We start from the raw sequence: 25,924 nt of genomic DNA on the forward strand, positions 1-25,924 counted from the left end.
TAAAGCCTATACTGACCAAAAGAAAAGCTCATTTAATTTGAAAAAAAAATTCTTACCAAATACTTCTACTCTGGTTCCTGCTGATTTTGAACCACTGCTATTGGTAGCAGTAATTACATATCTTCCATGGTCTTTTCTCAATGAATTCTTAATGGTTAACTCAGATTTTGTGCCAACATTTTCAATAACAACGCGATCTTTGTCTAATTCACCCTCCTCTATAGCCCATGCAATGGTGGGAGCAGGACGCCCTGTCACAGTAGCAGGAATTTTAATAGTCTGTCCAGCCATGACCTGAATGCCTGCTTTCACAGAAACATCCAGCTCAACAGTGGGAGGCTCTGTGGAAGAAAGAGAAACAGTTCATTAGTCAAAGGGAGGGATTCAAACCCACCTTTTAAGCAGCTGGACATTTCTTAAAAATAATACAATTGAAATACCTTTAGGTTCTGCAACTGTTGCAGGTTCAGTTTCCCCAGGTGGTCCTTCGCCAGCCGCATTGAGTGCAGTAACACGGAGTTTATAGTCTGCACCCTCCCTGACTTCTCCAACAGTAAACTGCAGGACCTTAATGGGTTTTGCTGTACAGCGTGACCACTCATTCACTCCCATCAGTTGTTTGTACACATGGTAACCAGTGATATCTCCACCACCATTATACACAGGAGGTTTCCATTCTAGCTCAATGGAAGTTGCACTTGTGTCAGCAATCCTTGGAATTGGAGGACCAGGTGGCACTATAAATAAATAAATAAATAAATAAACAAACAGGTGTAAATCAAAGTTAAAGGCTATGAATCCTAGAGTTTGTCAACTGTCTGCTATTAGTTTCTGCTAAGCCACTTACTTATTGGGTCCTGTGCAGTTTTTGGATCTGATGGTGGACTAAATTTACCGGGGCCAGCTGCATTTTCAGCACACACTCTGAAGATGTAAGTTAAACCTTCCAACAGTCCTTCAACTTTTACTTCCAGAGCATTCACAAGATTCCTGTTGACCCGAGCCCAATGAGTACTATTGATTTCACGTTTTTCAATCCAGTATCCTATGATAGGGCTGCCATTATCTTTCGGTTCATTCCACTTAACCAGCATACTATTGCTAGTTACATCTTCCACATCAGGCTTATTAGGTGCATCTGGTGGAGCTGAAAAACAAAAAGGTGGCTTTGTCATCATTGCTGTCTCTTCAAAGATTACTCAAAGCTAAGACAGAACTAAGATATAAGAAATTATTAATTTTATTTCATAGTTTTTTTGCTCTTTTAGAACCTTTGATTCCTAACAGCGCTCAGTAAGCAAATTTGCAATGGTTCTCTTTTTTGGTAAGAATACTAGTCTATGAAGCACAGAGAATGTCACTATTGTTAAGTGTTTTAAGGGTAAAGTTTTATGACAGTGATCATCATTCTTACGCATTTATGATTGAAATCAGAGTACTTTTGATAGTTGCCTGTATTTCAATGGTTTAAAATGTGTAGCTTAAGTTTCTTCTAGGAACATTCACATAGATAAAACTGAGTATTCTAACAGTCTGTTATAGTTTCACATTTTGTTTTCTGATAAGGTTGTTTTTAAAAATTAAAACTTACAGAAAGGATCTTTAGCTGTCATTGGTTTTGAAACACATGGTGGTCCTGCTCCAACTCTATTTTCAGCAAATACACGGAATAGATACTCTTTTCCTTCAATCAGTTTTGTTACATGGAATTTGCAATGCCTGAGTGTTGAACTGACAGTGACCCAGCCCATTTCAGCTTTTGTATTGTCTTTCTTTTCCAGTACATAGTTTAGGATTTCACTTCCACCATCATCAAGGGGAGGCTCCCACTTGCAAATGACAGAATTTTTCCTCAAATCTTCAAATACAAAGTTGACTGGTGGCCCAGGTGTATCTGTTAATAAACCAAGAAAAAATATGAGTACTCAACTTGTGCACTTTTTACCTAATACTCTGACCAACTAGGTATTTTGAGGACATTCTTTACATACCCAACACATTGACTTCACATGAGGCTTTTGCGACTCCATGATCATTTTCTACTTTAATTGTAAATGTGCCATGGTCAGCTCTAATGGAGTCACGAACTGACAGTATGGACTCTCCTTCCTTGTGGTTGTCAACACTCATACGTTCTGGCAGTGAAAGCTGGAAAGGTTTCTCTTCTTCAGCTTCACCCTTCTTCTTTCTAGGTGCTGTTACTCTCTTTTTGATATCCTCTGGTCTGACAACTTCATCATTCCTCAGCCAAGTAATAGATGGATAGGGTGACCCTGAAATATGTGCCTCAAGTATGATCTCATCACCTCTCTTCACCTCAAGGCCAGATTGTAGGTTTGCAGCAAGGAAGACTTTTGGAGCCTCTGAAATAACAAAGAATGAGAAATGGAGCGTAGAATCTTTCAATATGTCTGAGGATGTATGGCAATTAACACAAAGGATCTAATGAGCAATTCATACCAATAGGATCCACAGCTTTCACAAAAGGAGTAATCCGAGAAGGCTCACTGATGCCAGCAGCATTCTCAGCACGAGCACGGAACTGATACTCCTTTCCTTCCTCAAGGCCTTTCACCGTGTAAGTTAATAAGGGTACCAGATAGTCATTGCATCTCTCCCATCTCTCTTTGCCCTTAGCAAGCTTCTCTATTATATAGCCCATAATCTTGCTTCCCCCATCAAACAGGGGTGGTTTCCATGTAAGAGTTACTGATTTTGAGGTTGGATTATGGACTTCAAGGTCAACAGGCGGATCTGGGGGCTCTGTGAAAGAGAAGATCAAAAAAGGGATCATATGAGAAAAGAGAGTATGAAGATTTTATTTAAAATTCAATTTTTTAGATTATTTAATAGAAAGACAAACTTACGTTTTGGGTCTTCTGCAATGATTGGGTTTCTTAGTTCAAGATAATCACCCCCTCCAATCTTATTGACAGCTTTAACACGGAAGTAATATTCACAGTTTGGGATAAGATCTTTGACTTGCCATGAAAGCTTATTTTCACCAGACATGACTGGGATGTATGTTTTACGACCAGCTTCCCTGCGTTCCAGAACGTAATGCAAAATAGGAGTACCACCATCAAAGTCTGGAGGCTCCCAGGATACTTTGCAAGAATTCTTGGTTACTTCGCTTGCCTTGATGTCTTTACACTGTCCAGGTGGACCTGTTTTAAATAAGAATGAAAAAATTAGTTAATTAAATAGATGTGAAAGTGTATTCCAAAGACCACAGATGTAGACTACACAGCATCTATATGAATTTCTGTTCCCAAAGGTGAAAAATAATCAGAATTCTTAAATAAATTTTATATTTATACACTAACTTTTCAAAATAATTGGGCTTTGAGCAGTCACTGAATAGTTGGACCAACTTGAGGTAAAGTGTTTTTTCATGGGACTTAATAACATCAATCTATATGTGTCTGAGTTGAAGTGATTTGCCCGCCTGGCAGAAAAGGCATCTTTCTAGTCCTTTCTTCTGTCAGCTGCAGAGCCCAAGTGAAGATAAGCACATTTCTCAGAATGGAAGAACATAGTTACCTATGACTTTGACATTGACTGAACCAGTTGTTGATGCCAGCTTGTTCTCCAGTGTGATAGTATAAACACCAGCATCAGCATGAACACTGTCTATCACTTCAAGCAATGCAGAGGTGTAGTCACTCTTCATTGTTGTTCTGTCACCAGCTTTCAACTCCTTGCCATCTTTGTGCCATGTTATTGTTGGGGATGGAACAGCTCTGAAGGGTATAGGGATACTTAGTTTCTGTCCTTTAACAACAACAATGTCACGAGTTTGCAGATCAATGGTTGGATTACCTGTAAAGTTAAGTATAATGTTATCAGAAAGTTGCCAAACACCATTCTTTTTTTAGTTATGCAGATCTGAAAAAAAAATATATAAAGGGATCTATTCTTACAGTCTGGGTCCTTGGCAACAACTTTTTCTGAGATGTCTGATGGCTCACTAGCTCCAACAGCATTGACAGCTCTGACTCTCAGCACATATTCTTTGTCTGGAACAACACCCTCATCCACTTTACATTTTAGATCTTTAATTGGACGAGAATTGATTCGCATCCATTTTTCTGTTCCTGCTTCACACATCTCAACATTGTATCCAATAATAGGGCTTCCACCATTCTTCGCAGGAGGTTTCCATGCAATGCAAATGTGCTTTCGGCCAGCATCTGTGACATGTAAATCCTGAGGAGGTGAAGGAGGGCCTGCAGAAATGGAAAAGTATTGTGTGATTTTCACCCCAGAACAGTACACTGCTTCTAAAATTCACATACTGTATTATTCTACTTACTTGTTGGATCTTCAATATGAACGAGGTCAGTTGGTTCACTGGGATGACCACATCCAGCTTCATTTTCTGCACGAACCTGGAACTGTACATCTGTACCTTCAATGACATCTGTCACTCTGAAATTGCAATCTGGACCAGCTGTCTTCCCAGCTTTTACCCAGCGAGTAGCTAGCTTTTCTTTCTTTTCAATAACATATCTGAAGAGATTAGGGAAAATACTATGAGGCACTTGAAATAAAAACACTTCAGACTTCTTCAAGAAAAAAGATGAAAAGAGATTAGAATAGTTTAGACAGTGGAAAAGTAAAGAGAATAATGGATAATAGAGTCAATGAACTTTTCTTCACACTTTAGCCACTTCGACCTAGCAGGTCTCAGCCCTAACAGGACAGACATCACTGACAGACCTAGGTCTGAGCGTCAGTTCTTGAACTTTGTTCTGTGTTTTAGAAGTGAACTGAACTGTGTCATCAGGTTGTAGAGAGCTGCAGAGGCAAAAGAACCTCCAAGCTATACTTGTATCTTTGCTAGTTTGAATCTCAGTGGTCAGTCCATTGAGAATATTTGAAGATACTATTACTTGGCTGTCAAAATTCTGCTTAGGACAGGCTATGGCAAACTAATGTAAATTGAGCGACTTCTGTTTCTTCAGGCAGATCTTTGTAGTTGTTTGTTGGTTTAAGATGTGATTTTTGTGATTGGGAAGGAGTAAAACAGTCTGTTTGAAAAGTGTTATAAAAAAGAAAATGAACCGAAAAGACTCATTTTAGCTGAGTGTATACTGTCTGAATGACAAAGGCAGAAGGAAAATGTGAGCATACTATGTGCTGCATGATTTTAAGTGGCTATTATTCTGCAGGAACTCAAAAATATGGTCTCATTATATTATTTTTTTATGCAGTTCCTTATTATTATATGCTGTTTTGAGGATGTTGACACACGTTCACTGTTCATGCACATTAGGTATTTATTTGCATCATTTCTACATTTTAAAATCAAGCCCATCACTGGTTTGACCACATGGCTTCTTTTACATCAATCCACATCTCTTTCAACTAAAATGTTTCAATATAAAATTTAAATATTTTGAGAGAAACACCTTCACTGGTTAAAAGATGCTTATCTACAGGAGCCTACATGAACTTAAAATGACCTTACCTTTGAATTGGTCTGCCACCATCATTCTTAGGTGGTTCCCATTTCAAATCAACATGGCCTTTTTTCACTTCAACTATTGTAAGGGCATATGGAGGCCCAGGGGTTGCTAAGGTACAATAAAAAAGGCACATATTAGAAAACTATGAATTCATGACATGTGAGCTACTGATCACTCAGGAAGTTAATTGAAACTTACTGAAAGTATCTTTAGCAAGCACTGAATCTTCAATTTCACAGTAGTCACTCTGTCCAATTGCATTTTCAGCAGCCACACGGAACACATAGAGTGAGCCTTCAGTCAGTGGGCTTACTGTGTACTTGGTATCTTTTACTGTCGTATCAACTGTCTGCCAACCTTTCCGCCTTACATCTCTTTTCTCAACAATGTAGTTGGTAATTGGGGAACCCCCATCTTTTTCTGGTACTGTCCATTTAAGATCTGCTGTATTTTTAGTAATATTAATAACTTCAAGCCATCGGGGTGGTGAAGGAGGATCTGCAAAATAGGAAAAGAAAAAGTAAACCAGGATGTTGCAATTCCCATGAAAGATATGGAAGACGAGGAATACACCAAAACTATTAAAACTTCGTATTTCCTGAACTAAAGCAGGGCAGATTTTAGTATTTCATAAGCCTTCCAATAGTTCATTTAGTACCTACAAAGACAGGCAGACATGGGGCTTTTTAAAAGTCAGAGACAGTGTATTTGCAGTAGCAGCACGTTCAGAAACAGTACTCACAGAGCCTCTCCTTGCACAGCACAGGGTCACTGGGTTCACTGGGCTCACTCTCACCAGCCTTGTTCACAGCTCTGACACGGAATGAATATTCTTGTTTCTCCATAAGATCTTTGAGGAAGTGTTCAGTTGTTGGAACTCCTTCAGCCACTCTCACCCATTCATCTGTTCCAGTTTTTAACAGCTCAATGACATAAGATTCAATTTTTGCCCCTCCATCATGTTCTGGCTTTGTCCAGTTCAGGGTAAGGAATGTCTTGCCAATATCTTTCACAGTTGGCTTTCCAGGAGGCCATGGTGGATCTAGACAAGAGTACAATATTAATTATGTAATTTAAAACAATTTTTTTTTTGTTATTGTTGCTAAGAAAGCATTAAAAAATGTGTTTATTGTACCGATTGGATCTTTCACTAAGATTGGTTCTGTTTCCCTGCTTGGTTTTCCAGGTCCTGCAAGATTCTCTGCCAAGACACGGAACTTATATTTCTTCTTATTTGTAAGACCTTTAACTCTGGAAATAAAAATTAAGTTTGATTAAACCAAACCTAGGCATTAATTCTTTTCTAAAACATTATTCTCTCCACTCTTCATACCACAGATAACTTGGAAAATCTGAAAATACCCAAATTACTGCTAATGATGTCAACACATTGTCAACACTAAAATGCTACACCATGACAAAAATGAATGTTTTGAGAACCATCTTGAATTTTTGCATGTTCCATGGTTTTTAATTAGTAAGAATTTCAGGAGGAAAAAAACCTAAGAATTTTCGTAAATTGATACTTGGGATGGCCATGTCTCTGCCATTTCAGAATATCTTATGGAATTATTAAGCACAGGAATTATTGAGCATAACATTTAAAAGAAAAACAAGATGAAAAATTCTTCTGTAAAGATACCCCTCATTAAAACTAATTTAAAAAGTAAGCTGCCAGGAGTAGTTAGATCAAAACTTATGGAAACTAGGAAAAAATAATAACAAAGTAAAACTTCTTTTAAAAGCTACTGTTGCATTTTTATGTTTCTGTAATCAACTTCACCCTAAAGTGACTATAGTCTTACTTGAATGTTGTATCTTTCACTGGCATTTTGTTGCATTTTATCCATTTATCCTGCTCAGGATCATATCTTTCAACCCAGTAGCCAGTTATGGGGCTGCCACCATCTTCATCCGGTTCATTCCATGTTAAAGTGACTGAATCTTTGGTGACCTCTGTGGGCTTGAGACCTGTTGGAGGGCCCGGCGGATCTGTATAAATTAATTAAAAAACAAACAAACAAAAACCAAAACCATCAGTAGGTTTTTTTTTCTCCTTCCTGTTAAAATACTGTAGTAATTTATCATTAATTTAATTAACTAACCAAATGAATATTTGGCAATGATGGGGCTACATTGTGCTGGCTCCCCAACACCATACATGTTTTCAGCACTGACTCGAAACACATATTCTTTATGAGGAGTTAAATTGGTAGCTCTGAATTTTGTGTCTTTAACAGTTGATGACAACTTGTCCCATATTTCACTGTCTGTAGCTCTTTTCTCAAGGACGTAGTTGGTAATTTTAGAACCCCCATCATCTCGCGGAGGATTCCAGGTTAGAAGGCAGGACTCGTTTGTGATTTCTGTTACATCAAATGCAGCTGGTGGACCAGGTTTATCTGTAGAGGACAAGATGTGAATGTTAATTTTCCACTTGCATACCTCGGTACATTACTAATGATTTATATAAATAACATAAAGTACATGCATACCAAGAACATTAACTTCAACAACAGCAGTAGCACGTCCACTGGAATTTACAGCTTCTATAATATAGGTTCCACTGTCACTCCTCTTGCTGTCTGTAATAGTGACTGTAGAATGATTAGGCTGGCTTTCAATGGTGATTCTGTTGTCAGGTCTCAAAATTTTGTCAGCCTTGGTCCAAGTAATCTGGGGCTCAGGCTTTCCAGTTACTTTAGCTGGCAGCTCAATTTTAGTTCCAGCTTTCACAGTAAGTCCAGCAAGAAGCTTCACATCTAAGAAGATTTCTGGAGCCTCTGATTTAGGAGAGAATAAAAATGTTGTTACAGAAACAGTATTTCAGAGACTGGCAAAAATAAAGCAGCTATGGCAATTTAGCAAGTGAAGTAGTTACCTTTTGCATCAATGGCCTGAATATCATCAGTTGGCTTACTTGGCCTACTCGCTCCCATTCTGTTCAAAGCCTTAACCCGATAAGCATACCACTCTCCTTCCTTGAGCTTTGTTACTTCCATTCTGTCAAAAAAAAAAAAAAGGAAAAAAAAATTAAATATTTAGAGTGGTGAAGATGGCATAATTAGTTAAGAGGATTTATCTACTGTGTTGATTTACTTACTTTGTTTCAATAACAGGCTCCCCACATATCTCCCACTTGTCTGTGCCACGCTGGGATTTTTCTACCAGATAACCCTTAATGCGTGCACCACCATCGTATTTGGGAGGCTCCCATGTTAGGAAGATTCCTTTTGATGTTGGATTTCTCCATTTAACATTTTCTGGTGGGTCAGGCACCGCTATTAAAAATTAAAAACATATGGGGTCTTAGAAACCAGTCTAAGGAAGACATATAATTTTTATATCTTACTTTGAAGAAAATCAGCAAAATTTCAAATATGCTTACTTGCTGGTATTGACATATTTACAGGTTCATCAATATATGCAGGTTCTCCAGGGCCACATTTATTGCATGCAAAAACTCTGAATAAATATTCTTTCCCTTGGACGAGGTCAGGTACAGTGAACTCTTGGTCAACAACATGATCCATAACCTAAAGAGAAAAAAAGTTCCAATGTGTTTTTAAAATTTATTTCCAAAGAGTGATTACAAAAATAAGACAAAATTTCAATAGCATATGTGAAAATAATATAGAAATTTAAATGAGAAAGAATGAACTTACTTTGCTCCACGTTTTCCGGCTTACTTCACGTTTTTCAATTATATAGCCGGTAATTGGACTTCCACCATCATCTTCTGGAGGCTCCCATGCAAGCTGCACTGTACTCTTGAGTACTTCTAAAACATTGAGTTCTCTCGGCGCACTTGGACAAGCTAGAAGTCACAGAAATTGTATTATTTTGTAATTGGTGTTTCATAGATGATCTCTATGTAATGTATCTACCAGAAGACTTAGTCTTGTTAAGTCTCTTTAAACAGCGAAGTTACATATTGAAAACTAGAAAAGAAGTTTTTTTGAGGAGGGATTTCTAGTTTTTAGTTATATTTTAATATACTTTTGTATACTTTTAATATACTTTAATATGTTACGAGATTACACATTATTAACCTAATTAGGTTTTCACAAGACAAATATGGAATGTTACTGCTGAAATATATACATGTTCACTTACCAATGACATTAACATTAATTTCTCCTGAAACAGATGACACAGGGTTTTCTAATGTTAAGTAATAAATTCCCTTGTCTGGGCGCTCACTCGGAGTAATTACAAGTTCTGCAAAGGAGGCAGTAGTCTTCATTTTTACACGATCACCCTCTTCGAAGACTTGGTCACCAAAAGACCATGTGGCAGTTGGCACAGGGTACCCAGTGATGGGAACATGGATCTTGATTGGCTCTGGTACAATAACTTCCAGCCCATCCTTAAATGCACTTAGGTCCATTGTAGGTTCAACTGGAAAAAATGGAAAGAGGATTCAATAAATTATTTTGAGATGTTATGAACACAGCTAATGTTAATTGTGTTGAGAGGCTGCTTCTGATTGTATGTTGGCCTGCAGGTCTAGCTTGCTGTATCTCAGCATGTCTAGACCTAGCTTTGCCTTATGACTCCCTACCTCTCCTGGCTAAATGTTCTGGGTTTTCTCAAACATATGTGAGACGGTAAAGGAGATTAGTATTAACAAGTATGACATTTCATTTACTTTTCAATGTAAAAACTTTGCATTCTTTATTTTTTTTAGGGATCTTCTCTGCTTTTCTTTCCTGCTGTTACCTCTCACTTTCCACAAAGGTAGGTCAGGAGACAAAAGGTCATGCCTTGCTCCTCAGGCAACCTAACAGGCCTCTATCTCATAGTACAGATAATTATCTGCAAAATTCATAATGGAGGAGAAATAGCTCATGATCTCAAATGTCTAAGGTGTGCCAGTTATCTGGTGAAAAATACACATATTACCCACAAGATGCACTTTAACTGTGTGCCTTATCTGATTAATTGTTTTTAAAAAATGGCATGCGGCTTACCAAAAGTATCATCTGCAGTTAATGGCCCAATAGCCTCTGCTGGGTCAGACACACCAGCTGCATTTTCTGCTGAGACTCTGTAGTAATAACTGGATCCTTGTTTCAATCCAGTTACCTAAAATGCACAAACAATCATTTACTACCTCATATCAAAGATGATTTACACATTTTACCTGTTAATGAAGAGAACATTGTACCTTAAAAGTAAGAGCAGGTACTAGTTTTGGGTTACAACGAATCCACTTGTCTGTTCCTTCCTCTTGCCTTTCAATAATATAGCCTAAGATTGGACTTCCTCCATCTTCGAGAGGGGGTTCCCATGTGAGCTGAACTGATGACTTAGTTTGATCTGAATGCTCAAGATTAATGGGAGGACTTGGTCTCTCTGCAAAAAAATTGAGACAAATAGATTTATGCAACTGATAAAGCAGCATGGTTCTCTAAATTAACTGTTTCTATCTCACAGTATGGTTTTTAAAGCCTTTGCATAGCTTTTCCTAACTGATCTAACTCAATTTAAAAATTGAGGCTGCATCCTAACTTCAGAGAAAAAATATTTTGCTGTTCTTACTAAACCAAGTGGTAGCAAGGTACTCCTGCTGTGCCTGAAGGACAAAAGTAGGGAATAGGGAAAATATAAATGTACACAGCACACATGTTCATCAGTTGAACTTTCCTGCACACATAGCATCCAAAATGCTCCTGTCTCATAATGCAATCATAATTATACATACTTTGCATACTCACCAATTGGGTCCATGATTTTTACTGCACGTGTAGCAGGACTTGGTTTGCCAACTCCAACCATGTTTTGAGCTCTTACTCTGAAGAAATATTCTTCATTTTCCACAACATCAGTCAGGACAGCTGACAGCTCATCAGCTCCTGTGGTCATAGTTGGCTCCCATCTGATGGTAGCTCTATTACGCAGTTCAATAACGTAGCCAGTAATCGGGGATCCTCCATCATCCTCAGGTGGTTCCCAGCTAAGTGTGGCTCCAAACCTGTTCACATCAGTAACTTCTACATTTTGAGGAGGACCAGGAACATCTGCATTTTATTTTAGGAGGGAAAAGGAAAAAGAAGGCATGTAGGTTTTTCCTATTGCTAGAATTTGTACTGCTTTTTTCACAAAACCATCAAACACTGAGCTTTTTGTAACTTCTGCTCACCAAATTTGCTCTTAGCTTCCACAGGTGTGTCTGTTTCCACTGGTTCACCAGTGCCCACTCTGTTGCGTGCACTGACACGGAAGAGGTATTCAACTCCTCCTTTCTGAAGTCCAGTAACAGTGTATTCACAATTTTCAGCACGATCTGTGGCCACAATCCAGGTCTTACGCTTGATATCACGTCTTTCAACGACGTAGCCTATGATTTTACTTCCACCATCACTTTCTGGTTCTTGCCATGCGAGACCAACTTCACCATCATAAGTTTCAGTGACTTCCAAGTTTCTAACTGGACCTGGAACGTCTATTAAAGATATGACAATACTTCAGAGCATTGCATTGATTTTCTTCCATCTGGCTAGAGAAGAGGAGTCTGAGGGGAAACCTCAATATGATCTACAGCTTTCCCATGAGAGGAAGCAGAGGGCTTTCCCCTCAATAAAGGCTTTTTACTCTGTGAAATAATGGTAAGCAAGATTTTAATAATACAAGTACTTACCAATGACCTCTACATTGATGAATGCTTCTGCCTGGCCATGCTTGTTTCGAAGCACAACCCTGTACCTTCCCTTATCTGATTTCTTTGCTTCATAAATTCTGAAGGTAGTGCAGTCAGTTGTTGTATCAACAGTTGTTGTGGGCAGACTTTCCCCTGCTTTAAACCATTCAGCTTCTGCTCTTGGGTAGGCATCATATGGGACAGTCATAGTTAAAGGTTTCCCAACATCAACCACAAGGTTTTGATCACCAGTCTTGATTTTAGGTGCAGCTAAGAAAGATGAATGTGAAAAGTTCAGCACTTGCATATATATATGTATACAAAAACGGATATATTTGTGCAGTCAGCAAAGAAGCTAACACAGAAAAGTAAAAGGAGCTGCTGTGTAAACTCTAAGGAAATCCTTCATATACTCATAGGACAACTCTAGAGAAAGAAATACAGGCTGGTTGGTATGTACTGTGTCCTCCTATAAAATCAGGAAAGGAGTTGCTTTTTAAGAACTAATTTAACTATTTTGCAAAATAGACAAATTAGGAATTATAATTCTAGTAAGTCATATTCTAAGTCTAATATAACTTAAATGAGTAGGCCAAATAATTTTCATTGTTTTTTAGTGACTTAATTAAAAGCTTAAAGCTCCTTTAATCTTAAATCTTACTCTTTGGCAAATACACATTGAAAAGCAGTAAGTTTTCCTCAACAGCTGGATCAGCATGGTATAACAAAAAAAGTTTGTTGCTTAAATTCATATTCACATACTTTAACAGACTTGTTAAACTATGCTCAAATAGTCTAAAACTTTTCTCAGGCTGATTGTGTGTTCGTTTTAGTTCAACTCCTTGAAAGAGCAAAAAGCAATTTAGTAAACTAAGTTCACAAATCTAAGATTTTACAAAAGGAGCACCAAACAAGCAACTTACCAGCTAATTCAAGCTTAGCTCTAGCTTCCTTGTCTTTGGCAATAAATCTGTATTCCCCTTGGTCACGGGGCTTTATGTCACACACCTGCAGCCTGTGGACCTTTCCTTCACTCATCATCTGATGCTTGTCACCTTGGATGATAATCATGTTGTTTCTCAACCACTTGACCTCCACACCATCTTTGTTCAACTCAGCCATGAAGATGACATCGGCACCAGGAGCTTCATAAATATCTTGTGGTGGTCGAATAATCTCAACAGGGATTTCTGAAATAAATGTTAATTTATTCCGTGTTATTTGTTTATTGTTTGTCTTATTATGAAATAATGTTGAAATAAATCCCATCCAATTTTACACATACCTTCAACAAAAAGTCTTGCCCTAGATCTCCTGTCATCCACTCCACAGGAATATTCACACTCATCATCTAGTCTACAGTCTTTTATGATTAATCGATGCAGATTTCCATCCTTTTCAAACTGGTATCTTTACGGAGGAGGAAAATAGGCAGTATTTTAGCTTCCAGACAAAGCAATAAAGTAAAACAAGCATGTTTAGCACATTCAGAAGCATAGTAAAATGTACATACTTTTTGCCTTCTTTGATTTCTCTTCCATTTCTGTACCATTTTACACTGACTTTCTCTTTGGAAAGCTGGCATGTAAAGACAGCATCATCAAATTCAGTGACAGTCTGGTCCTGAAGATGTTCAGTGAAGTCTGCTGGTGCTTCTGTGATGAGAAGCTCTGCAACTGATTTGTCTTGTCCAGCAGTAACAGTGTATTCACCTTCATCTACAAACCCACAATCTTTAATTATCAATGAGTGCTTGAATTTATCAATTTTGTACAAAATGCGCCTGTCAAATGTGATCTCTTCTCCATTCTTTGTCCATTTGAGAGTTGCATTAAGGCGATTGACTTTGCACCAGAATGTGACAGTTTTCTTTTCCATAGTCTCAATGTCTTCAAGAGGCTCAACAATTCTGAGATCCTCCTCTGTTATGACAAAAAAGCAAACATTTTTATATCCTCATTTAAAATGAAATGTAAATGACAAAACAATTTTAATGTAGTGCAAGTTATTTACCTAATACTTTTAAGGCAGCAGAGCTTTTAACATGTTCACCTCTCTGGTTTGTCAATGAGATGGTGTAGGTAGCTTGATCTTTCAACTCTGCATCTCTGATTCTGAGAGTGTAGACTACACCCTTCTGAACAATAATGTACTTTGCACTATCAAATATTGGCTCGTCATTTTTGAACCACTTCTCTTTGGCACCTTCTTTATTGACTTCACAGTTGAAAATAATTTCTTGACACTCAGTAACTTCTTGGTCCTTAAGAGGAGTTATAATCTTGAGTTTTTCTGAAATTGAGAAAACAGAAGAAATAGGACATCATGTAGTATAAAGAATGCAACAAAACAAGCATCTACACACTGATAAAATAAAGCTTACCAATCACTGCTAAGTGTGCTGTAGCTTTAGCTTCACCAACCATGACAGTATACATTCCTGTATCTCCTAGAACAGACTCTTTAACCACAAGTGTTCTCTTTTTGCCATCTGAAATGATGTCGTACTTATCACCAGGCTCCAGGACTGTGTCACCCCTCAGCCACTGCACTGTAATGGCTTCTTTAGATACTGAACAGACAAATTCAGCTTTTTCTCCTTCAAGCACCTCAAGGTTTTGTGGTCTGGTAAGAAATTCTGCTGCAAGTTCTGAAAGAAAACATTTTTATACATAGATATAGATAGATATATATTTTATTTTTAACTTGCAAATGGAATAAACCAAGTTGTGCATTATTACTGATTTTAAATGTTTTAAAGTTTTTTCCCAGGATACAAGCCCACCAAAGTAGCACTCTTACCATGTACAGTAAGTTTTCCTGTTGTACTAGAGCTTGGGAGCTTGCAAGTATATTTGGCAGCATCTTCAGGATGAGCATTATGTATAACAAGAATTCTCTTTCTACCATCAGAAATGTGTTCAAATCTACCACCATCAGGCACCTCTTCATCTCCTTTAAGCCAAGTAACTTCAGCATTAGGCTTTGAAACTTCACAGATCAATTTCACAGTGTCATTTTCATTTACTTCAAGATCAGGAAGATTTTTTGTGAAAACAGCCTCTTCCTCTGCAAAAAGATTTTCAAAATATGATTAAAGCCTGCAATAAAAAAAAAACAAAAACAAACAACACACTCCCACATTTTTATTGTTCACATATTAGATTCTAAAACATTGTGTTTACCTATCACTGTAAGTAGGCCGGAAGTTCGAGCTGTTTTTGCTTCACAGGAATATTCAGCTTCATCATCAAACACACATTTACTGATGACAAGAATGTGTTCTGCACCTTTAGAAATTATGTCATACTTTTTGCCTTTTCTGATTTCCATGCCATCCTTAAACCACTTCACCTGTTCCAGAACAAATTAACATGGTTTTAACATGCTCATCATAGATTTCAGTGTGTTCTTTTATAGCAATATAACAAAGTTTTCCCCTCTAGCTGAAGGAGTTGCTGAGATTAAAGTGTCACTACGGACCTTGACATTTGGACGAGAAATTTCACATTCAAACCGAGCAGATTCTTTTTCTTTAACCTCAAGGTCAGTCAGGGGTTTCAGGAAGTCAACACGAATAGCTGTAAGAGAATAGAAAATTTTTAGTAGAGGGAAGTCTATGCTAGAGAAGTAAAAAATTGCCAGCATTGATACTACTGCCAGTCATAGACACTAGTACATTGCCTTTACAGCACCTAGACAATTTGCAGAAAACCGAATTACTCACGCTCCACATTGAGAAAACATGATGTCTTAAAATCCTTAGCATCACAGGCATATGTTTTTGCATCGTCCAATGTGCAGCCATGGATGATGAGTTTTCTGACCCTGCCATCAGAAATTATATCGTACTTCTTCGATTTGTGAATTTCTTCTCCATTTTTGAACCATTTAACTTTTGCATTTTCCCTGGAAACTTCACATTCCAGTACTGCAGTGGCTTCCTCTTCAACAGTCTGGTCCTCAAGTGGTTTAGTAAATTCAACTGGGGGTTCTAAAAAAAACAGATACATTTTTGATAGAAAAGATCTAAATTACAGGCAGTCTTTGCTTGCAGAGAACTATCCCATGCTGTTTACTAATATTCCTTGACTGAATAATCTTAGATGTCCCTATTGAAGGTTTCTTAAAACATTTTTTAGTTTTAATATACAGACATTTTTTGTTAATTCAGGTTAATTTCCTCATTTTCAGCCTACTGTAAGATTAGACTGAATGATATCCTTGTCCATGGGGTTTTTAATTAAAAATCATCACAAAGCCTTGCAACTCAATTTCTTTAGCTGAACCATACCAATGTAATCTCAGTGACTCTAAACTTACACTGTGAACTTAGAGAATGCTTAGTGTTTTTTTTCAATTTTTCCTTGAATTACTGGATCAGTGTGTGCAGTTCTTTTCCTTCTCAAAGATAACACAGCCTGCAAGCAGTACAAGTGGGTATAAAGACAATGTTATCTTGTCCCTTGACTGATGGTGCAGTTATACTCTCATAGGTTTCTGGATATTTAAAAGAACAGAAAAAGCCACTGGGAGCCACAAAGGCTGGTATCCGTGAGTCCTCTTGAGGCCAATTGAATGTTCAAGACTGCAGCAAAGCCCTGGAAGTCCTAATGAACTGGTTTATCTCCCAGATTTGACACAGTTCCAGTGTTTTCCCTTGTTCAGCTCTTCTGTGAAGTGCAGCGATTTTAAGTAGGTGGCTTTTTTAATCAGGGAAGTTACCTACCAGTAGAATATTGTATATATGATCCCACTCTTTGATAAATAGCGTGTAACAGCTTCCTATTCCAGGATGAATCATGAGTGGAACATTAATGCTGATGATGGTTTAACTAAAATGTCTGACTTACCTTTCACAAAAAGATTTGCTTGAGTTCTGAAATCTTTTGCTGTCAGTGATACCTCTCCTGCATCTGTTAACTTGACGTCTCTAAGAATAAGTGTGTGAACTCTCCCTTCAGCACGGGTCACAACCTTGCAAAATACATAAAAACCTTGCTGTGAACATCTACAACAAGTATTTAAGAAATATTTAATGAAATAGCATGCTATTTATGATTTGTGGAGTTTGATTGTCCAATTTCATGTGAAATTTTGACAACTTCCTTTTCTATATACTAGATATAGCTCGATGCTCAAAGTTTTGGGGATTTTTGGACTGAGTTGAGATTATGTCTATTTTGAACAGGTATTAATAAATACAAAAAAAAAAGCAAATTTATGGGAAAAGTTGGCATTACTGCTGGCTACATGTAAAGGAAAAACTTTTTCAGCTACAAAGAGGTTTGGGACACATACACTTCTCTGGAAATGCCTATTTGACTTTCTATTATTAAAATTTGGTAAAAAATTCTGCCTAAAAGACTAGTTTCTTTTATGACCTATTGCAGAAACTACTTTGCAATCACAGTAAACAAAAAAAAATCACTTCAATGAATAAAGGTTATAAATGTTGACCTGAATGCCAGCCACAGAGGTAATAAAATAGTTTGAATTAGCAAACAGCTAAAACGAAACACTTGTACAATTAGATTGATTCTTAAAGACTGTTGTAAGTGTGTTTCAAGAGGCTACTTTGAATGGGTAGAAAGTGATGTGTTGAGTAAATATATGGTTTACTCTCAATTTCATATTGATAAAGTTTCAACTGTTCAAATGACAGTTTTGACTGTATATGCAAACTACATGAAATCTGATTTTTTTTCATGTAATTAAAATGATAGCTCAGACAGAAAAGACCAAAATAATGATCCATTGTACAGAATACCGAATATATAATAGTTTTCTGGCCAGGCAGTCATAACTATCAATCCACTGCACTGACCAATAGCTTTTCACATTTTTATTCTGATCATTACTCATCTGCTGAGTTTCAACTTTGTTTATCTGTCCTTAAATACTGTAATAGGGTCCCTTATCATCATGATCTGTTTGGATTTTCCTATTTCTGGATTTTATTTATTTTATTAAATAGTTTTTATTTATGCTAATTTCTTAAAGCTCAGAAAGATCTACAAAAATCTGGAAAAAAAAGCTAAAAATTATATTTAAAGAAATAGCAATCTATACCAAAGTATTATTAAACAGCATTATTACAAGTTCTGAAACTTCATTAGGTTATGCAATGCCTTGAAAGTTTACTTTGTCTTAGACTTCCAACTTTTATTTGAATTTGCATTACTTTTTTAGGCCTAGTATGTGAAAAAGAAGTCTTACAACCAGCATTATCCATTTCCATTTCCTAATGTATTAATTTATGTTTCTTTATTTATTTCCTCTATCATTAACTTTTAACATTAAATTGACTGCATACCAGGTTGCTCAGATCTCAGAGTTAAGAGCCAGCACTTGATGAAGGGTTAAAAATAGCTAGTGAGAAGTGCTTGACAAGCAAATCTGCCCAGAGAGTTATCTGGAGAGCCAGAACAAATGCCTGAAATGGAATTTGAATCCTCTTAATCCCCTTATATGTTGACTTGGACTGCAACTCAGCATTCAGGAGAACAAAAATCCTCTTTCAAAATCCTCTCACTGTAACCACAGGTAACCTGAGCAAAAATTATTCAGTATCCTTGTGGCTCAGTCTCCAACAGAATCAGGTACAAAATCACTGTTGTAATGATTGATATTTTGTAACTTTAATTTCCCTTCATATGATAAACAATTGTAGCATTCCAGAATACTGGAATTTCTGGGAAAAACTGTTGTATCTGATTTAGGGATGATTTAGCATTTGATACAGCAGTAGTACAATACTGCTGTGCCTTAGTCCCTCAGCTGAGAGAGAATAAATAAGAAATAAAGAAGGGGAAGTGACATGAAAGACAAGGAGGAGGAGGAAACATGAGAAAAAGTAAAGTTTAGTTTTTTTACCTGATCACTGGGCTCCAGTTTCTTTCCTTTCAGGAACCATTCTACCGGGATTCCCTCATAAGAGAGTTCGCAATCAAAGGTTGCTGATTCCCCAGCTGTCACTGTTACATCCTTGAGGGGTCTCAGCAAGCCAATTACTCGAGCTTGGTAAGGAGAAGACATAATTTTTAGATTAGTCACTTCTACCCAAGAGAGAGCTGCTGCCCTTATGTACTAATCTCCATGGTGGCTTCCCTCAAGAGAGCCAGACATCGCAATGCTGCTCTTTAAATTCCCTAAATAGAAGAGGCCCCCCTGGGTTCTTAGGGGAGGGCTGGTCACCTACAATTTCCTATTTGCAGAGCATGTTTCTTTAAATTGAACAAGGTCAGCAGGAAAGTTGCTCTGCATCTGTCTCCTTGCCAAGCCTTGCATGCCTGTTGCTAGATAAGGCATGTGTTTCCAAAATATCGAGGGCTAGGATTGGAGTGGGAAACAAGTGGTCTGCAACCGTGTAGTCTGTCCCTGTCCATCAAGCTCTTAACCCTATCCTTAGATATCACTGTTATCCTATCCTTTCCAGCTAACGTGACACTTCAATGCAGCAGAGCCTTTGCTTGCAATATTTGATTTCATAACAGCATATATGATGCCAGACCACCAAGCAACCTTCAAGGCCATCTCCTTAATTTTACTTCTCCTATATGAATAAATGATATATAAGGTTAAAAACACATAGGACATTCCTTAATGATAAAAATTAAGACAATCTGAGTAACTAATCCCTAAGTTGCTGTTTTGGAAAGGATTGCTGTGGGTACAGTACAGTATAGAGATTTGCCACCCATTCCAAAGAGGCAATGAGTATCATGTTTTCACTTAATTAATCAATTAATTACAGTTTAAAAGACATTTACGTTTTACTCGAAGGTGAGCACCAGACTTGGCATTTGCTGCTTGAAAATCTACTCCACCAGCTTGATCTAAGCGCACATTGTACAGTGTAAGGAAGTGCTTTTTTCCTTCCTCCTTGATTTCACATTCCTGCAAAAACAGAATTGAAATAATTTTTTCAGTATCTTTTTTGTATTACTCACCAAAAGAACCCCTACTTCTCATACCCTGAATCTGTTTTCTTCTACTCCATTCACAACTCCTGGGCCCATGTGAAATATACCCTATAAACATTCATTCATAAGGCTTTCCTTTCAAACTCTCTTCTTAATACAGTTGGAAAGAAAGGGGAAGAGGCAACACATTTCTGTGCTGACTGAGTAGCCAATACATTAATATATATGTAGACCAGTCAGAGGCCTAGTTCCCCCAAGGGAACTAGAAATTACTAAGCTTGTGCTGTGATCCTTCCTCGAGAAGACCTTTCCCTCTTTTATCCAGACAGTGATTTTCATGTAACTTTCAATCTTTCTGTATTATTCATATTTATGCCATTACAAAGAAGCTAAATTATTGCCAACTGTTATTGTATTGTTTCTTTATTTTCCAGATCTTTCCAACAAGGAGTTTATAGTACTTGATTAAGCTCTATACCATTTTACTCCAATTTTAGCTGTAACAGAAATGCAAAAGAGTTTGGAAATGTGATCTACATCTATTTAAACCAAATATAACTCAAAACCCACAGGAAAAATAATGAAATCTGATGTTTGCATTTTTAAATGCCATTGTGTTGAAGTGAATTCCACAAGGTCTTTGCACTTTGGATACATGATTGTTAGTTATTGTCAGCAAAGCAGAATGTACCGTTTTATGTAAAAATCATTCATTATTTAGCTATTTTGGTTTACGTTTGTACTACATTTAAAACATTATTAATTTAAAAACCCACTATTTTTAATATAGTCACTCTTCCTGAAAGCAGGAGATGAAATTTAATTTCTGCAGTCATCCTCCCTCACACTCCAATTCCCTGCAAAGTGTTGAGACACGGATAAAAAATATCATGAAATATTTGCTTACAGCTGATTCAGTCAGGGGTTCTCCTTTTAGCTTCCAATTGCCATGGACACCTTCCTCAGAGATTTCAATATCAAAACGGGCAGTCTCTGTCTCAATCACCTCCACACTGTATAGTGGTCGCACAATCTCAATATCCCGGTCTGGAGAAGAAAAATGCAATTGACTCCCTCACTTTCTAGCAGATCCCAAAGGACCTCTACAGAGCAGCCCATTAAAATAACCATACCTTCAATATCAAGTTTAGCAGAGGTTTGGTCAGTACCACAGTCACAAGTGTACTGTCCAATGTCTTTCTTCAAAGCTTTCTTGAGAATAAGGATTCTCTTTTTGCCATCAGCCTTAATAACGACATTCTTTGATGCAGTAATTGGCTTGCCATCCTTCATCCATTTCACCGGGGCATCTGCTTTGCTGATTTCACATTGTAAGATTACTTCATCTTTCTCCACAGCAGTGTAATCCTGCAGCTTCCCAGTGAAATAAGGGTCTCCCTCTGCAAGCAAAAGTTAAGACATATTTCAGTCTGAAGTTTTAGTCTTCCAGAAAGAACAATTAGTTTCTACCATAAAATATATTTCCTGTTTATATCCCATAGGAAGGATTAAATATAGTCCTTTTTAACAGTTCTGTTACAAAAAGGAAAACAATAAACGCCTAACAAATTATTCAGGGCATTACTAATATTACTGACAACATTCTTTTGATGCTCTAGGAGTTTTGGAGCACTGTTTTAAGTATGTACTTACTAATTTTGCAACTTTGCATGAAATTTTAAAATTATTGTAATCATCCTTCATGAACAGGTAAATGGAGACCCAAGGAAGAAAAACAAGTTGTTAGATTTTCAAAATCATAATTTAGATTTAGGCCAACCCCAAGACCTTCTGATTACTATTTTTTATTAATAAAGTTCTTCTGATAATATACATCAGGTAAATTCTTTTGGGTATTCTTACCAAGAACAGTGAGTTTAGCTTCTGAGGATTTGCCCATAGCTTCCACTTTTATCTGAGAAGTATCATCAATAGTAAGATCTTTGATTGTGAGTGTATGGAATTTGCCATCGTCTGTCATTGAAACTACTTTGCTGGTATGTAATCGTTGGTCATTCTTGAACCAGACCACAGTGATATTTTCATGGGAGAGTTCCACAGTGAACTCTGCAGTTTCTCGCTCCTTCTTTGTTACATCCTTGAGAGGAGTGATGAATTTCAGGCGGATACCTATAACAACATAACGTCATAATATTATCAATAGGAATTATGCAAGTATATGATGCAGAACTTTCCTAGAAAAATGAAGTCTAACAAACCTTCAATAATTAGCCTGGCACTTGTTCTTTTATCCTCAGCTTCAAATGTGTATTTTACTTCATCCTCAAAGGCAACAGATTTAATCATCAGAGCATGCTTTGTTCCATCTGAAATGATTTCGAATCTTTCATCAGGAGTGATCTCTTCTGTTCCTTTCAACCAGCGGAAAGTCTTGGGTTCTCTGGATACCTCACATTCAAACTTAGCTTCATCCTTCTCAAAGACTTTCACATCACTTAGTGGAGTGATAAAGATAAGAGGCAGTTCTGAAATCAAAGAAGAGCTCTTTCAGATCAGTTCATACAGCGCTTTCTGACACTAGATTTGTTCTGATGCCCTGAAATACACATGGAAATGTTGGCAAAGTGCAGACTGTACCTTTCACTTTCAGATTAGCAGCACTTTTAGCATTGGCAGCTTGGAAAGACACTTCTCCAGTCATATCAAGTTTGCAGTTATGAAGGACAAGAATATGCTTCTTCCCATCTTCAATGATTTCACAGTCCTGGTGATAAAGAAACATACACCCCACCCCAAATATTAATATTCTAATAAACCACTAATTATTAATAATAGTTTGTTAATAATTATTATTTGTATCAATAATTATTATAATAGTATTTATTATTAATAATATTATTATTATTTTTCTACTGGAAATTATTATCTAAAAATAAAGCAGAATTCTTACAGGTGAAGGTGTTAGAGTTTCTCCCTTCAGCTTCCATACAGGATGGACATCAGGCTCAGAAATTTCAATTTCAAAGCGTGCTGTTTCACCAACAAATACTTCCACTCCATATAGCGGGCGCTCCACTTTAATTAAGCGAGCTAAAAAAAAATAAATCAAAAGTTTGCATCTGTTTACTCACAAATTATATACCATAGAAATGTAATAGTGGAAAGCATCTTAAGTCTCTCCCTTTTCCTTCTTTTGGGCATTCAAATGCTACAACCAGTTAAGTGTTTATCTAATCTCTTCCTAAAAAGCAGCAAGCTGGCAGTCTACAACTTTCTTCTATGTCTGAAAATCTAGTTATTTTTGGTAAGAATATTTTTCCTAACAATTAACCCAGATATCTGTTACAGCGAACAAAACTGTTTTTATTTCCTGATGGTAACTGGACAGAGAAAGTAACTCTCTCCAGTAATCATCAAATATATTGTCTCTTGTAATCACTTGTAATAACTTTTAATCTAGGTATTTCAGCCATTCATCATAACAGCATCCTTTTCACAGGTCCATTTTGGGTCTTGCTCTCTGCAGAGTCTGTCTGTCTACACTGGTTTACAAAGGTTTCGCTCCTTTCCCTTAGCGAAGACACGATTACTTACACTCAACGCTGATATTGGCACTTGTCTTGTCGGTTCCACAGTCACACTCATAAACACCTTTGTCACTCTCTGCAGCCTTCTTGATCTTCAGGATACGGCGCAAGCCATCTGTTTTTATGGAAATTCTGTTGGAAGCTATTAGTTCTTCACCATCTTTGTACCATCTTACTGGCACATCTTTGCTAAGTTCACACTCCAGAGTAATATCGTCTTTCTCTACAGCACTGTAGTCTTGTAATTTCACAGTGAAATATGGATCAGCCTCTACAAAAGCAATAGTGGATAAGATAAATTAGATATACAAATATACTAAAATGTCAATATTTTGTCACTTTCTACTTATAATATTTATTCTATAGCAAGTTTTAAATTATTTATGTAATTACCTAAGACTTTCAGGTTGGCTTGCGTGTTCAAGTCCTTGACTACGGCCTTTATTTCTGAGATATCATCAAGTGTTACTTCTCTCATTTCTAGTTTATGAACTTTGCCTTCTGAAGTAATTAAAACTGTTCTGCTTGTGTGAAGTCTCTTATCATTTTTGAACCATTTCACAGGCATGTCTTCATGAGAAAGCTCAAACTGAAAGTGAGCTGTTTCCCCCTCTTTCACTGTTTGATCTTGTAGAGGTGATATGAACTTCAGCCTCACACCTGTAATGTAGACACATAAATACAATCAGGAAAAAGGCTAATGTAGTCTGAAAGACATATTCTTTATCTATTTTTTTGTTGTTCTTTTGTTCATGAGAAAATACTTGCCTTCCACAAACAGTCTTGCTGTGCTCCTTTTGCCATCAACTTCAGCTGTGTATTCTCCCTCATCATCAAACTGTGAATCATTGATAACAAGAATGTGCTTCTTTCCATCAGCAATGATGTCAAATTTTTCTCCAATCTTGAGTATATCAGTGCCCTTAGACCATATAACATTGGCCTCTCTGGTAAGAACACATTCAAACCTTGCTTGGCGCTTCTCAGGAACAGTGACGTCTTTTAGGGGCACAGCAAAATCCAATTCGATTTCTGGAAGCAAAAGATAACACATCATTTGTAATGTGCTCCATGTGAACTCTGTCAAAGCTGGTGTCACGCTCCATGGGGCATTGTACCTTTTACTGTCAGGATAGCTGTAGTGACGGCGTTCAGGGCCTGGTAAAGGACTTCACCAGCTTGCTCTAACTTGACTTTGTGTAAGGTTAGGAAGCGTTTTCCTCCTTCAGCTTTGATTTCACATGTCTGGAGAGATGACAAACTTTGTTACATACAAATACCGATGTAATGCAAATGCCTTGCTGCTATGTGCTTTTAATAAAGGGATTTTCATTGTATACATGGTAAAGAGTCAGGTAGGAAAAATGACATTGCTTTTCAAGGAAAGTTAATACTTCGACTCAATAATTAAAATATGGAGTACATTTCTTCAGCATTCCACACTTCTTTAGAATGTCAGAATCATTCCCACAATATATGTAGGATATTTCTATTATTGCTTGAATTATGTGCTGTAATACCTTAAGAAAATGAAGGCCTTCAAAACTTATCTTTTATAAAGTATAATCCTTACTTAGAGAATCAGTTTTTTTGATCATATATTCTGGACTGAGTAGCAATGACATGTCTTAACATAAAGATTCAAGAAACCTGTTCCCAGTATTTAATTTAAATAAATTGTGTTTTAAAATTCAAAGATGCTTACAGGTGAAGGTCTCAGGATTTCTCCTTTCAGCTTCCATTCACCAGGAATATCATCTTCGGATATTTCTGTATCAAAGTTTGCTGTTTCCTTCTCATAAACTGTAACATCCTCTAATGGCTTCAGAAGCTCAACTTCACGTTCTACAATGCACAAATAAACACGTATATGATTAGATCAAGTTTTGATAGAGCTTTATAATAATTCAGGTTATCTTTTATGTTTGTTTATTTAGATGTTTTTCAACACTGGCCTACAAGCTGATGAAATATAATCCAAATAAAAGCTTCCTTACCACCAAGGGTCAGTTTAGCTGGGTATCTGCGACCTTCAACTTCCACTGCATATTCTCCAATATCAGCAGGACCGGCATTCTTGATTTTCAGGAAAATTTTATTTCCTTCTTTCAAGATTTCTGTCTTGTCAGTGGGTTCAGCAGGGATTTCCTCATCTCCTTTGAACCATTTAATGTTTGGCGTATCCTTGACAATGTCACAGCTGAAGGTAGCTGTTCCTTTTGGTTTAACATGCTGGTCTCTTATGGGTTTTACTAACCAGTCCCTTATAACTTCTGCATGACAAAAAGTTACAGAAGAGAACAGCTTAGCAGACTTTTATTACAAATAGACATGTCA

General features: G+C 37.1%; 1 protein-coding gene across 1 annotated transcript in view; it reads right to left on the reverse strand.

Moving 5' to 3' along the window:
• TTN (titin) overlaps nucleotides 1-25,924 on the reverse strand; it is a 239,148-nt gene that overhangs the window by 72,809 nt on the left and 140,415 nt on the right. The window contains 51 exon segments of the mRNA XM_068195998.1: nucleotides 57-341; nucleotides 441-737; nucleotides 848-1,147; nucleotides 1,592-1,894; nucleotides 1,992-2,363; nucleotides 2,461-2,763; nucleotides 2,868-3,167; nucleotides 3,544-3,822; nucleotides 3,924-4,229; nucleotides 4,316-4,512; nucleotides 5,474-5,579; nucleotides 5,670-5,969; nucleotides 6,214-6,513; nucleotides 6,607-6,722; nucleotides 7,277-7,463; nucleotides 7,577-7,873; nucleotides 7,967-8,254; nucleotides 8,353-8,474; nucleotides 8,575-8,752; nucleotides 8,860-9,007; nucleotides 9,137-9,288; nucleotides 9,588-9,872; nucleotides 10,445-10,559; nucleotides 10,642-10,829; nucleotides 11,192-11,494; nucleotides 11,617-11,919; nucleotides 12,115-12,384; nucleotides 13,038-13,304; nucleotides 13,400-13,524; nucleotides 13,628-14,036; nucleotides 14,128-14,406; nucleotides 14,498-14,764; nucleotides 14,917-15,183; nucleotides 15,300-15,468; nucleotides 15,598-15,695; nucleotides 15,842-16,108; nucleotides 16,968-17,091; nucleotides 18,991-19,133; nucleotides 19,887-20,013; nucleotides 20,947-21,086; nucleotides 21,173-21,439; nucleotides 21,903-22,169; nucleotides 22,259-22,525; nucleotides 22,638-22,764; nucleotides 22,951-23,090; nucleotides 23,595-23,858; nucleotides 23,981-24,247; nucleotides 24,356-24,619; nucleotides 24,706-24,832; nucleotides 25,293-25,432; nucleotides 25,585-25,860. Coding sequence (XP_068052099.1) covers nucleotides 57-341; nucleotides 441-737; nucleotides 848-1,147; nucleotides 1,592-1,894; nucleotides 1,992-2,363; nucleotides 2,461-2,763; nucleotides 2,868-3,167; nucleotides 3,544-3,822; nucleotides 3,924-4,229; nucleotides 4,316-4,512; nucleotides 5,474-5,579; nucleotides 5,670-5,969; nucleotides 6,214-6,513; nucleotides 6,607-6,722; nucleotides 7,277-7,463; nucleotides 7,577-7,873; nucleotides 7,967-8,254; nucleotides 8,353-8,474; nucleotides 8,575-8,752; nucleotides 8,860-9,007; nucleotides 9,137-9,288; nucleotides 9,588-9,872; nucleotides 10,445-10,559; nucleotides 10,642-10,829; nucleotides 11,192-11,494; nucleotides 11,617-11,919; nucleotides 12,115-12,384; nucleotides 13,038-13,304; nucleotides 13,400-13,524; nucleotides 13,628-14,036; nucleotides 14,128-14,406; nucleotides 14,498-14,764; nucleotides 14,917-15,183; nucleotides 15,300-15,468; nucleotides 15,598-15,695; nucleotides 15,842-16,108; nucleotides 16,968-17,091; nucleotides 18,991-19,133; nucleotides 19,887-20,013; nucleotides 20,947-21,086; nucleotides 21,173-21,439; nucleotides 21,903-22,169; nucleotides 22,259-22,525; nucleotides 22,638-22,764; nucleotides 22,951-23,090; nucleotides 23,595-23,858; nucleotides 23,981-24,247; nucleotides 24,356-24,619; nucleotides 24,706-24,832; nucleotides 25,293-25,432; nucleotides 25,585-25,860 — 11,688 coding nt within the window.

This window comes from Anomalospiza imberbis, chromosome 7 (assembly GCF_031753505.1).
Source record: "Anomalospiza imberbis isolate Cuckoo-Finch-1a 21T00152 chromosome 7, ASM3175350v1, whole genome shotgun sequence".
NCBI lineage: Eukaryota > Metazoa > Chordata > Aves > Passeriformes > Viduidae > Anomalospiza > Anomalospiza imberbis.